The 14,214-nt window shown below is 37.9% G+C and overlaps 1 protein-coding gene and 1 pseudogene across 1 annotated transcript in view; both read left to right on the forward strand.

Moving 5' to 3' along the window:
- LOC149787864 (mitochondrial inner membrane protease ATP23 homolog) overlaps nucleotides 1-11,682 on the forward strand; it is a 41,766-nt gene extending 30,084 nt beyond the window's left edge. The window contains exon 7 of the mRNA XM_089974096.1: nucleotides 10,955-11,682. Coding sequence (XP_089830222.1) covers nucleotides 10,955-11,155 — 201 coding nt within the window. The 3' untranslated portion in view covers nucleotides 11,156-11,682. The remainder of the gene's footprint in view (nucleotides 1-10,954) is intronic.
- Nucleotides 1,335-2,267, forward strand: LOC149787865 (uncharacterized; annotated as a pseudogene).
- Nucleotides 11,683-14,214: the final 2,532 nt, after the last annotated feature.

The raw sequence follows: 14,214 nt of genomic DNA on the forward strand, positions 1-14,214 counted from the left end.
AAAACTATGGAAAACTTATCGTTGCTGAAAAGTACGGATAATTGGTTCATCCTTGTTTTATTTAGATCCGGGTTTTATCTTAGAATTTGTGCTGTTACCGTTGGAACAGCCACAGTAGCTCTTTAGATTTGTCTCCCTTTTTTAACTCTTCTTCATAAATATCAGTTTCCTTTTTTCGTTTGTAATATGTCCAGGCAGGAATGTGAACGTGCCTTCACAGCTCTTTTCGTTGAATCTGAAGCCCACCACAGTGTGAGTAAATTTATGAATTATTGTTAATGCCTCGTATATTTAATTTCGGATATGGATGTTAATTGAAAATGACAGTAAGTTACGACATAGGGATAGTTAACTATATGCAATGCCATGTGGTTTGCGAGTGCATACGATACTCTCTATTTGTGTGAGGTTCATCTCATAAACATTCCTTTTGTGTCATCATTTAAACCCTCTTAGTAACAATCTTTGTTAAGCTACGGTAGAAATATTAACGGAAATGTACCTTATTGAATTTCAAAGTATGGAAGCACATAATGGACATTATTTCGTTAGTAAATTTAAAAGGATGGAAAGACATAAGAAGGCTTTTACTTTCAATATATGTTGATGTAGTAATTTCATGTTTTGTAATGGTTGTGTTTCCATTTATTACAGCTTTTTACCTCACCTAATTTCAAGAGAGTTCTCGCCTATGAATAAAAACAGTATTTAAACACATTGTGTTGTCTTGTGTCTTGGATGCTGGAGAACTCGGGGGTTATGCTAACTGTAATTCCTCCAGGGGAAAGGCAGTATAGTAAAAAGACTGTGACCAGTAACTTCATGGAAAGTTCTTCGTAGAGATAGAGATACAGCTGCCTGGTTCATCAAGACTGCTGGATAGCTACGCCTTCTATTTACACACATTTGGAGAATTACTGCAGGCACAGGACAATCATCAACAGTCACGTGACACTGACATTTGGTCGCCGCCTATACAGTATATTCTTATGTGTTGAGAAAGCTAAATGAGCACACCTTCCTTTTAATTCAAGGATTAAAATTCACTTACACTACTGAACTTACTGTACTGATCAGTACAACCGTTTACCTATGGTCACCAAGAATTTGAATTGTGAGAAGAACTAATTCAAATTTGCTAGTCTATTAGTCTGTTTAATGTGAAAGAAACAGTGATTCAATCAAAGCTACATAACACATTTACAACATATTCTACAGAACTCAACCCGTTTGGAAACAATTGTCATTTGTTTCATCAACTTCTTGTCACATAGCCTTCTGACATCTAACAGATTCCATTTTGTCCATTTAGTAAAGTTCTGTCATCTGTGTAAATGAATCCAGTTGATTCAAAATCTGTGGACCTTGAAGCAGTTTCATCACAGCCTACTGAACGGCGAATCAGAACATTAACTGTCAAAGGCATGGAAATGTACGAGACAGCCCGAGGCGAGAATAATGTCAGACTAGAGAAAGCTTGGAAAAATGTTGAAGATGTTTTGTCAATATTCGCTGATCGCCCCAGTGATATAAATTCTTCACGCAAAATAGAAAATGATCTACTCAAGTGCTATGACAAATATTGTACTCTGTCCGCAGAATACCTCAATTTTCTGTCAAAAACAAGCATACAGGAGAGCCTTACAGAGTTGGAAACACATGTTACGTCAGTGCAAGCATATAAATTAACAGTCGAAAATACCTTAAGACAACTTCACACCTTCAAACAACATGCGTTGGAATCTGGGCCACCTCATTCTAACTCCTCTATGCACACAGCAAAATCTAAATCTAATGGTTCGACTATATCCAACATCAGTTCCCTGCTTGCTAGAAAACGTGCAAAAGCTGACGCTGCACGTGCATGAGTGGAATTCGCCGAGAAAGCAGCAGGGATACGTAAACAACAAGCACTTCTTGACGAACAAGAAAAGTTGTCTAAAGCGATAGCTGTACGTAAGAAAGCAGAACTGGAGGCTGACCTGGAGCTTCTAGCACATCAGAAGGAAGCTGCTGCAGCTGAAGCAGAAGTAGAGGCTTTACAGTCAGTTGGTGAGGACCGTGGTGACTCCAATCTAAGTGAATTTGATATATCTCGTTCTCTGGACCCATGGAACGTGTTAAACACTATGTTAATCAACAAACAGAACTGTCAGAAAATAATGTTGCGCCTGACTTCGAGAAGGACAAAACGAACATCAAGTGTAATGTTAAACAAGGCATACACCACGGTGTCGGTTACATACCTACACCACTTGTGTACCTGAATTTCGTACCGACACCGCAGCCTGTGATACAGACCTGTCGCCGTGTCAACCATTATGATCAAGGATCTATCTAGTGTAAGCTTAGACTTGGACCAACTACACGAATCAGGGATGCATAAGAACGCTTCTTTACCTGCATTTCGACCCACCATGTTGAATGCCGATGCACCTACCTACCACCCCAATAATGGACAAGTCGATTATGCTCCAGCAGCATTTCAACCACAGGAATGTAGTAGTCAGTCTATCAGTATGGAACTGACTTGTTTTCTTCTGAAGAAAGATTTGCTCCTTTCACATCTTTCAAACTACAATGATCGACCGGAATTCTATACCGTTTGGAAAGCTTGTTTTCTCAGTGTTATGAGAGAGTTACAGGTTACCACTAATGAAGAAATAGACTTATTAGTAAAATGGTTAGGCCCTGAATCCTCAAAACATGTACTTAGCATCAGAGCATCAAACGTGAACAACCCTTCTAGAGGACTACAAAGAATCTGGGAGCGTCTGGATGAGAGGTATGGTTGTCCAGAAATGGTTGAGGCGGCCTTAAAAACTAAATTAGCTAACTTTCCGAAGCTGACTAATAAGGACAATAAGAAACTCTGTGAGCTTTCAGATATTCTTTCTGAAATAGAGTCTGCCAAGGAAGATAAAAAGTACCAATCACTTTTGAGCTATTATGACTCGTCTTCTGGTGTACTTCCCATAGTGAACAAACTTCCTTATGGTATACAAGAAAAGTTGACTACACAAGCAGTGAATTACAAGAAACACCAGGACATTTCTTTCCCACCATTTTCCTTCTTTGCTGAATTTATTCATGAGATTAGCAAAGTGAAGAATGACCCTGGATTCACATATGAGGCCAACACCAACACACCTACTAAGAAGGAGACTACCCCTCTTAAGAACACCGGTAATAGACCTATTATCTCGACAAAGAAAACACAGGTATCGCGACATTCAGAGGTGAATGATGTTGAACCAGACAAACGATGTCCATTACACAAAACGAACCACTCTCTGAACAAGTGCAGAGGTTTCAAAGTCAAACCTTTAGAAGAACGTAAGAAACTTCTAAAAGAGTACAGCATATGTTTTAGATGTTGTGAATCAACAAGGCATATGATACGTGCATGCAAAGAAGTAATACAGTGCACAAATTGTGGCAGTGATCGTCATCCCACAGCTTTGCATGTCACCGCTGCTGTAGCAGAGAAGCTTATATCTCAACCACCCACAATAAGTCATGGCGGGGAGAAGAAGGATATTTCAGGTTCCTCACCCTTACGAGTAAGATCTAAGTGTACACAAATTTGTGGCGAAGGGTTTATTGGTAAATCGTCTGCTAAAACTGTCCTTGTGAGAGTATATCCAGATGGCCATCCATCAAAAGCCACAAAGATGTATGCTATCCTTGATGACCAAAGCAACAGGTCATTAGCCAAGTCAGACATTTTTTGATCTTTTTGACATACAAGATGAACAGGTGGAATACACGCTTTCTTCGTGCACCGGTTGTGTAGTGACTTATGGTAGAAGAGCAAATGGATACATTGTAGAGGCACTAGATGGAAGTGCAAGGTTGGAACTTCCGATGTTAATTGAATGTAACCAAATACCAGACATTAGAGAAGAAATTCCCACTCCAGAAGTAGCGGAACACCACCCACATCTCAATGATATTGCGAGAAACATCCAACCATTAGATGGTGACTCGTCTATACTACTACTGATTGGTAGAGACTTGACTGAAGCACATCATGTTCATGAACAGCGCATCGGTCCACGGAACTCTCCCTATGCCCAGAGACTTAGCCTCGGTTTTGTGATAATAGGAGAAGCTTGTCTTGGTAAAGTACATAAACCCGATTTCGTTAATGTCAATAAAACTTACCTGCTAGGAAAAGGACGTACATCTATCTTCAGACCATGCCCTAATGGTTTCAAGGTAAAGGAAAACCACACCAGGAATGTATGCACAGACGACAATATAAAATCGTATTTTTCATCATTTGCGGATGCAGAAGGTGACCTTGGTGCCTCTGTTTTCGAGAGAACAAGAAATGATGATAAAGTTGGGATGTCAATAGAGGACAAAGAATTTCTTAGGATAATGGATGACGGGTTCTACAAAGACCCACATGGAAACTGGGTTGCACCCCTTCCTTTCCGTACACCAAGACAAAGACTACCGAACAATAGACCGCAAGCCATTAAATGGGCTAAGACATTAGACATCAGTCTTCATAAAGATCTGGTCAAAAAACAACATTTTGTGACTTTCATGCAAAGAATCTTTGATAGCGGACATGCGGAGTTAGCCCCACCTGTAAAAGACAACGAGAAGTGCTGGTACTTACCTATCTTCGGTGTCTATCATCCGAAGAAACCGGATCAGATAAGAGGCATGTTTGACTCGTCTGCCAAATATGACGGTGTTTCATTGAACAATGTTTTACTGTCAGGGCCAGATATGACTAACAACCTCTTGGGTATTCTTCTTCGTTTTCGGAAGGAACCAGTTGCTATCACAGCTGATATTCAACAGATGTTTCATTGTTTCTTAGTCAGAGAGGATCATAGAAATTTTCTAAGATTCTTTTGGTATCATAACAATAATCTGGACGAAGATCTGGTTGAGTATAGAATGTGTGTACACATCTTTGGTAATAGTCCATCTCCTGCAGTTGCGACTTACGGACTGAGGAGAACGGTGCAGAACAGTGAAAAAGTCTTTGGCATTGACGTTAAAGAGTTTGTTCAACGGAATTTCTATGTGGATGATGGACTTGCATCACTCCCTACAGGTGCACAAGCTATTGACCTAATGAAAAGAACACAGCAAGCTCTTAACGTTGAAGGCAACCTACGTTTGCACAAGATTGCTTCAAACAGTGATGAGGTGATGAATGCCTTTCCTTCCAATGGTCTGGCTAAGGACCTGAAGGATCTCGACTTAAGTGAAGAAACACTACCCTTGCAGCACAGTCTAGGCCTGTCCTGGGATCTTAAATCAGATTCATTCACATTTCAAGTGTCATCTGAAGAGAAACCTTATACACGGTGATGAATTCTGTCTACTCTACAGCCTGTTTGATCCTATAGGCTTTGTTGCCCCTGTTACTATTCAAGGGAAGGTTTTTCTCAGAAATCTTGTGTCAGGAACTAAGGATTGGGATGAAGCTCTACCTGTTGAACATCAATCAGAATGGGAGGATTGGAGAGATTCGTTACAACTCCTTGAACATGTGAGAATTCCATGCACATATTTGTCTATGTCTCTCAGTACTGCTGTAAAAAATGAGTTACACTTATTTTCAGATGCCTCTGAAAAAGCTATCGCCGCAGTAGCTTACCTCAAGACTACAGCTGCCAATGGTAGTCAACAAATTGGTTTCGTTCTAGGCAAAGCTAAAGTCGCTCCTATACATGGGCACACTATTCCTCGTCTTGAACTCTGTACAGCAGTACTGGCTGTGGAAATTTCTGAGACTATATTGGATCACCTAGACATTATAACGGATCCAGTCCGGTTTTACACCGATAGCAAAGTTGTTCTAGGATACATACACAACCAAACGAGAAGATTCTACGTATATGTCAGCAATAGAGTGGAGCGCATCAGAAAATCCACTAGACCAGAACAATGGACCTACATTTCGACGGACTTGAACCCGGCTGACTATGCTACCAGGTCAATTCCAGCTGCACGTATACAGGATAGTCCTTGGATGTTAGGCCCATCACATCTACTTTGTAAAGACGAAGAATCTTTTGATGACACATTCCCTCTCTTGAATGCTGACGAGGATAAAGAGCTGAGGCCGAAGGTTGACGTACTCAAAATGATTGTATCCAAGAAAAGCTCACTGGGTTCACATCGTTTTGAAAGATTTTCATCTTAGAAGAACTTAGTGGAAACTTTCACCTGTCTTAGACACATTGTTCTATCCTATTACAACAAAGGCCGTTGCAAGGGATGGCATATGTGCTCGGAATTTAGGACTGTGAAAACCTATCACATGACTGAGCATTTCATAATCAGAGTGGTGCAGCATGAGACATATAGCAGGGAATTAGCCTGCATCGAGGAGAAAAAGCCATTACCAAGAGACAGTCCAATACTATCTCTCAGCCCAGTCATTGATAAGGATGGCGTACTTAGAGTGGGAGGTCGCCTTTTATAGAGCGGATCTTAGCATTAACGAAAAGAATCCACTTATCATCCCCGGACGACATCATATCGCGACGTTACTTGTACGTCATCACCATGATACTCTAAAACACCAAGGACGGCACTTCACAGAAGGAGCAGTTAGAGCTGCCGGACTTTGGATTATAGGAGGCAAGTGGTTGATATCCTCGCTGATCCACAAGTGCATGAAATGTCGTAAATTGCGTGGAAAACAAGAGTACCAGAAGATGTCCGACCTACCTCCAGATCGCATTGAACCGGTACCTCCTTTCACCTATGTAGGAGTGGATACATTTGGTCCATGGTCAGTTATAGCACGACGCACTAGAGGAGGCTTAGCTTACAGTAAGTGTTGGGCCATACTCTTTACATGTCTTACGATTAGAGCCATCCACACTGAGGTGATCGAAGATCTCAGTACATCTTCATTTATCAATGCCCTTCGGAGGTTCATTTCCATCAGAGGTAACGTGAGGGAGTTACAATCAGACCGAGGAACCAATTTTATGGGTTCAACTGATGACCTGAAAATTGATGCCATCAATGTGGAGGATCGTCCTGTTAAGGAATTTTTGTACAAAAAAGGAGTTACCTGGATATTTAATCCACCCCACTCTTCACACATGGAGGGAGTGTGGGAGCGCATGATTGGAATCACCTGTCGAATTCTAGACTCTTTGATGACTGAAGTGGAATCCAGAAACCTTACAAATGAAGTGCTAATCACCTTTATGGCTGAAGTTTGTGCTATTGTTAACGCCCATCCTATCGTGCCTGTTTCCTCCGACCCAGAGTCTCCAGTGTTACTAAGTCATTCAGTGCTTCTTACTCAGAAAATAGACACCATTACAGAACCCTTTGGACCGTTCGAAATGAAGGATTTATACAAGGCACAATGGAAACGTGTACAAACTCTGGCTGATATATTCTGGAACCGTTGGAGGCGTGAATATCTCCAAACATTGCAAAAAAGACGGAAGTGGCAGATCGATCGGACTAACATTAAACAAGGAGACATTGTACTCTTAAAGGACAAGACCGTTTGTAGGAATGAATGGCCCATAGGCGTGATCATGAATACGATTCCAGGTGGAGATGACAGAGTTTGTAAAGCTGAGGTTCGTGTTATAAGAAAAGGCAAGCCGACAAGCTACACGAGACCAATTACCGAGATGATTCTGTTGTTAACGGAGGAGTCTACCATGAAATGATTTACACCTTCCTGTTTTATGCGATTTGAAATGACCTTAAGCCATCACATAGATTTTGTTTCCTCTAACAATGATGTTGAGACTAAAGAGGAACTTTACACTTATACTGCACATTTGTATATTTCTTTATAGTGATATCTGGTAGATATCAGGCGGGGAGTGTGCTGTTAGCATTGGAACAGCCACAGTAGTTCTTTAGATTTGTCTCCCTTTTTTAACTCTTCTTCATAAATATCAGTTTCCTTTTTTTGTTTGTAATACGTCCAGGCAGGAATGTGAACGTGCCTTCACAGCTCTTTTTGTTGAATCTGAAGCCCACCAGAGTGTGAGTAAATTTATGAATTATTGTTAATTCCTCGTATATTTAATTTCGGATATGGATGTTAATTGAAAATGACAATAAGTTACGACATAGGGATAGTTAACTATACGCAATGCCATGTGGTTTGCGAGTGCATACGATACTCTTTATTAGTGTGAGATTCATCTCATAAACATTCCTTTTGTGTCATCATTTAAACCCTCTTAGTAACAATCTTTGTTAAGCTACGGTAGAAATATTAACAGAAATGTACCTTATTGAATTTCAAAGTATGGAAGCACATAATGGACGTTATTTCATTAGTAAATTTAAAAGGATGGAAAGACATAAGAAAGCTTTTACTTTCAATATATGTTGATGTAGTAATTTCATGTTTTGTAATGGTTGTGTTTCCATTTATTACAGCTTTTTACCTCACCTAATTTCAAGAGAGTTCTCGCCTACGAATAAAAACAGTATTTAAACACATTGTGTTGTCTTGTGTCTTGGATGCTGGAGAACTCGGGGGTTATGCTAACTGTAATTCCTCCAGTGGAAGGGCAGTATAGAATTAGTAAAATTAATCTGGGAACCAGACTAACTTTACAAAAGCATCCCAGACACTTTAAACTGAACCTATTTGTTCATGTGAAGTGTCTGCTTGATCAAAACTGTTGATTATAGAATTTTTTAAAATGGCGTCCAGAAAGAGATGCATGTTTATGGGGAAAATAAGCTATTAGAAGAGTGTTAATAATCAACACAGAAGAATAAAAACGAGTAATCAGATTTTTTTGAATAAAAGCTGGAAAGGACACAATTATGGACATCACATGTCAGTTTGATTATGTCTCATGGTGGGAGATATGATTGCTGTCGTCGTATTAAATGGAAAACAATTTCCAAGAATTGTGTCAAGTTGAGAGATAGCAACAAGCCATTGAGCTGCATAGGGTTTGGAAATAGAGTTTGTGCAACTGTGCTAGTGGTAAATAAAGTCCACGCGTACTTTACAAACCTTTCAGTTGAACATAATGTTTATTGTTGATGCATCAAACTTTTAATTACGTTTTCCAGCATTACAATAGCAGTTATTGATATTTTGTTACACCTTCCTGAAAACTGGTAAATTTTACGTGGAAAAATCAACTGTCTTATTGAGACAGGCTCGTTAGGGTTGGCAGGTCTGCATATAGCCAGTATTGTGTTTATTTTCTGTTCAACCCATATACACACTTGCATACATGCACTATATTGGCTGTAGATGCATAATTGAAAAGTATTAAAAGCAACTGAGCATGTGCAAAATCTTGTCTGTGAGTATACATTTCATTCAAGTTAAATCTTGTCTGTGAGTATACATTTCATTCAAGTTTCAGTCATTCAGTGAAAATATAATGTATCAAACACTTTTAAAAAGAATACAATTCCAGATAGTCTTTGATGTGGTGAAACTTGAGAGACTACTAGAATTTAGAGGCAATAAGCTTTTCCATAGTTTTTTAAAATCAGGAATCAAACTTGAGCTTTGAAAGTTTTAAAGAGATTGTTCTGCCAACATATTTAAATATCAGGAGCATCTTGTTGAGGACTTAAGGCTACTAAACGAAACTCATATGTCCTATGTCCATTTGAGGCTTGATCTGTTAGAAATAATGCATTGCAAGAGACCCCACTCACTACAGTTTACTCTGCAGGGTCTTGAAAACCAAAATTTGGAGGACTTGCGAGGATATGGTCTTCTTGGAACTCTCTACTTCCTGCAGCATAAATTTACTCAGGAATTTTGGATTTTAATTAAAATTTATTATGTAAAATTTATATTGAATAAACTTTGAATGAGTGGATTTCCAGCATTCCACATAATCATGTAGAAGAGTCATGGCCTACAGAATTGCATCCAATCATTTGGAAGGGTTGCAGAGTGAAGGTGGTTACAATACATGTGGATAGATATGGATGGACAAGGCATATCGAAATGGTGATTAGTACAGGGCTCTCCCATCTCTGTATGGGGCCTTAGTAAATAAAACAACTTCTCATGTTGCATCAATAATATTTATAAAACAGAAATTAATATATGTTGGTACATTTTGTTTTGATGTATGTGACTGATCTGAGTATAAATAAATAGAATGGCATTATCCCATCTGCCTTTCAAGCTCATTCTCTTTAAATCTGTCCCTTATGCTCCTGTCCTCTTCTCCTTTAAATATACCCCTTATGCTCCTGTCCTCTTCTCCTTAAATCTGCCCCTTAAGCTCCTATCCTCTTCTCTTTGAAATCTGCCTCTTAAGCTCATATCCTCTCCTCAAATCTGTTTCTTAAGCTCCTGTCCTCTCGTCTTTAAATCTGCCCTTTAGGCTTTTAAATGTTAAAATAATGAAATCAAAAGGAGGGTCATTCTGCAGAGCTCTAGACAAAGATTGTATTTGGGTATTATTTTTGGTAATTAGAATTTAATTAATGCATTTAAATTGTGTAAAACAATTTTATTTGAGTATTAAAACCATAGTTATCAATGATGAACACTGTCCATGTTTTATGATGGCTTATTAATCAGTATAAATTATGCTATTCAGACCGGTTGCAGATAATCATTGCATGTTTGAAATGATGGTACTAGCACACCATGAGAAGACTTAATCAAACAGAACCATAACATCGAAAGCACCCTAGTAAGTCCTGGTCAGTAAGATGTTTTCTTGCTTTCTAAAAGGAATGATTAGCATCTGATGATTAAGATTAAACCTGGAATCATAAGTTTGTGTTTTGTATTGTTCACAAAATACCAATTCAGATTGTAAAAAAAAATGAAACCAAGGAGTAAATACCCCGATTCTTATCTAGAACTCTGTGGAAGTTTATATTTTTATTTCTACACCTCCTTTAATAATAAAATTTTAGCTTACTTCCTACAGTCTGTGTAACTTGATGTAGTCATATTTCAGTAACCATTTTTATCTTATCATAGGAATGTGTAAAGAATAAAGCCATACTGTCAGTGATTCTGGTACGGAATTTACCAGCAGTGAAGGCTCGAGAGATAGTGGACAAGGTGTTTGATAAATGCTATCAAGACCTGGAGCCATTTGGTAGAAGAATGAAGAAAGGATCCAGAGATGCAGAGAGAGCGTATTGTGATGCCTCGTTATATGGATATACAGACTCTTGATGCGTGTGATCTTTAGTTTCCAAATTTTTCAGTGCTTTATGCATTTTTTTAATAGCCAATGGAGGGAACAAAATGCATGTATTGTAGGTCCATCTTTGTACTATAACACACAGTATTTTATATGGACACCATAAATATATAAATAGTTACCATACTTGGTTTGCTAAATTTGTATGTTCACCTGAAAATGAGGAAGCTTTGAAACTGGAGGCAAAGAATGACATGAAATTATTTCCCAATGCTTCAAGTTGTGTCAGTTTTGGGGAATTATCATATATACAAACTGTTGTATTAAGTCTTACTGCAAAAACTTTACAGACCTAGATCTGCCATAACACTGTGCCAGCAGATGTGGGCTGATGCAGTTTGTTAGGAGTAATCTGTAGAATAACATATACCCATATCAACTGGAACATTATGCAATGGCAGATCAGGGTCTATTTTTTATTTGCAGTTGGATTTGACCTATCTGCAGGTATATATTGTAACATGCCATTTTACCAAATGAATAAATTATTTACAAATTACCTTCTAAAATGGAATTTTCTTTCAAACATTGTGCTCAGTTGGTACATAAAATTTCAAAACGTGAAAACAGTTGAGGATTGTTCCAGGAAAACATACATGGGTGATAGGAAAGGCACTTTAAAATGTGAGAAGTTGCACATAGGTGCTGTTTAGAACTTTGTATGATTTTATGCGTGTACCCTGTCTGATATTTTTGTACATTACATTGCCAGTCTCAGCACTACATTACTGTATGGCCCTTTATTATAACATTTCCTGTTAGATGGATTCTAATTTTATGAAATTGTAGTAACCTTGTATTTGTAGTGTACTTCATTACAAAGTAGTATAATACACTTTGACTCCCATATACAGCTTTATGATGAGGGAATACTGCCTGATGTATTTTGAAATGGAAAGCCCTTACTTTAAACCAGTTGGAATCTGCTTATGTTTGAATTTGGAGTTTTTATTACTTTGAGTACACCATCAGTTCTTTTGGTATCCTGGAGATTATTTTTTACCTACTCCTTGCTGTAGGATTTATTTAATATTTCATTGAAAAGCTAATTTTTAATACTAACAAAGGGAGTATGTTTTACTTTTATCAGAGGGTAGCAGATAACAAGAATACCTAATGCCTTTAATATTGGAGTTTGTTAAATATTGATCAGGATGTCTGAATGAACTATTGACCATCAACTTCTTGAATGTTTGAGACATAAAGTTACTTAGATAATTTGATGCTAGAATTACATCAGAATGCCCACTTTCTTGTATGTACAGGTACATACTATGTTTAGAATTAGCAAGGTACGCGATGTCATAATCTTATAAAACCTTTGAAAATAACCTTTAACTTGTAAATATCACAAAGTTTACCTTAGATGTTGCATGAAATAATTTTAAAGACAACAGCATGAATGGATGCATGATTTCTAGAAATAGACTTCCATGTTATTAGGTCTGCTGGTCAAAACTACTTGCAATGAAACTTTATACACACATTCAACCCATGGTTTAATTTGTCATATATGCCACTCAGACATCCAGTATGGCCACCACAGTGACAATTTTGAAAATCTTGTTATCTTTATGCCTCATGAATAGATGGTCACTTTTGTGATGTATAGTTGGTCATAAATGAAATTGGTGGTCAGTGTATATCCATTAGGGCCACAACAGCAGCAATCTTAAAAATATTGTTCAAAATGGCTGCTATTGTGGCCTTCTGAATAAGAGGGTAGCAGATATTTTAAAAAAACATCAAGTTTTTACTAAGCAACTTCATATGACGTCTTGCTAGTTTAAATTGTGCCCTAGACATTTAATAAGCCTTTGACAGTGGCCATTGTAAAAATAGTACCACTGTTTCTTCTAAAAGAACAATCATATCAGCATGGGGCTTTCACTGAAAGACTTCTTAGGATATCTGGTTAGTCATAAATGAAAATGGTACCGATCTGACTTTGAATATGCAACAATGTCCTTCTTGAAAATCATGTTATCACAATCTCATCCAAGCTGGCTGGTCATATGAAGTGTGGTCACTAAAAGACTTGTCTAGTTGGTACTAAATAGAAAGGCCATTCTGGTACCATATATTGCCACCATGTAATCCATCTTGAATTTCATTACTCCTTCAAACTGTCAAGTCATATCAACATGGAGCTTCCACTAAAAAACTTGCCTTGTTCGGCTTAAATGAAAATAGTGTCAAGTTGACATCCATTATGTCTACTACAGAAGCTTTTTTGAAAATCTTGCTATCACTAAAGAATACAAAAGATAGTTTCAACATCCGCAGTTAAAAGGAAGAAATGGTCTTATCTTGAATTCTTGGAAATTCTTTTCAGTCAGTCCCTTCGAAGGAGTCTTGTTTACATTTTAAAGTTTTTAGAATTTGGTGTCTTGTTTACATTTTAAAGTTTTTAGAATTTGGAGTCTTGTTTACATTTTACAGTTTTTAGAATTTATATTTGGACTTGTTTACAAGATCCTGTAGCTGCCTATCAGAGATTGTTAAGTCAAATTCTTCTTTGATGGGTTTTGATAGAGCATTATAGATTTTTGGAAAATAACTTGGTTTTGTCATACACCCCACCCCACCCCACATACATGTATAAACTGGCACATGAAACTCATTTGAATTGGCAGAATTGAGTGCTTTTGGTAAGATGATGTTGTACTTGCCAAGGTGCATCCCCAGATGTGATTGATGGCACATTGGCATTCGTATAAACTTGAAAGCTTTTTTTTACCTAAATGCTTTCTATCGAGTTGTGTCAATTTCAGTTGACCAGTTTCTTGAGCAGATTTTAAAATATTTGTCTATTTTTAGTATTGCAACCATATTTGATGGTGGGTTAGCATCATTTGTTCAAATTTGAAAGCACTTTGTACCTGAATATTTTCTGTTAAATTTTATTGGGCAGTCTTTAGTTGTTGTTGTTGTTATGTGGGGTTTAATGCCATTTTTCAGCACACGATAGGCTATAAATGGGGCCAGTATTAATGGTGGAGGAAGAACCCGGTAAGACCCCGGAAAGAAC

Source organism: Sinohyriopsis cumingii, chromosome 11, assembly GCF_028554795.1.
Source record: "Sinohyriopsis cumingii isolate HCF-2022 chromosome 11, ASM2855479v2, whole genome shotgun sequence".
Classification (NCBI taxonomy): domain Eukaryota; kingdom Metazoa; phylum Mollusca; class Bivalvia; order Unionida; family Unionidae; genus Sinohyriopsis; species Sinohyriopsis cumingii.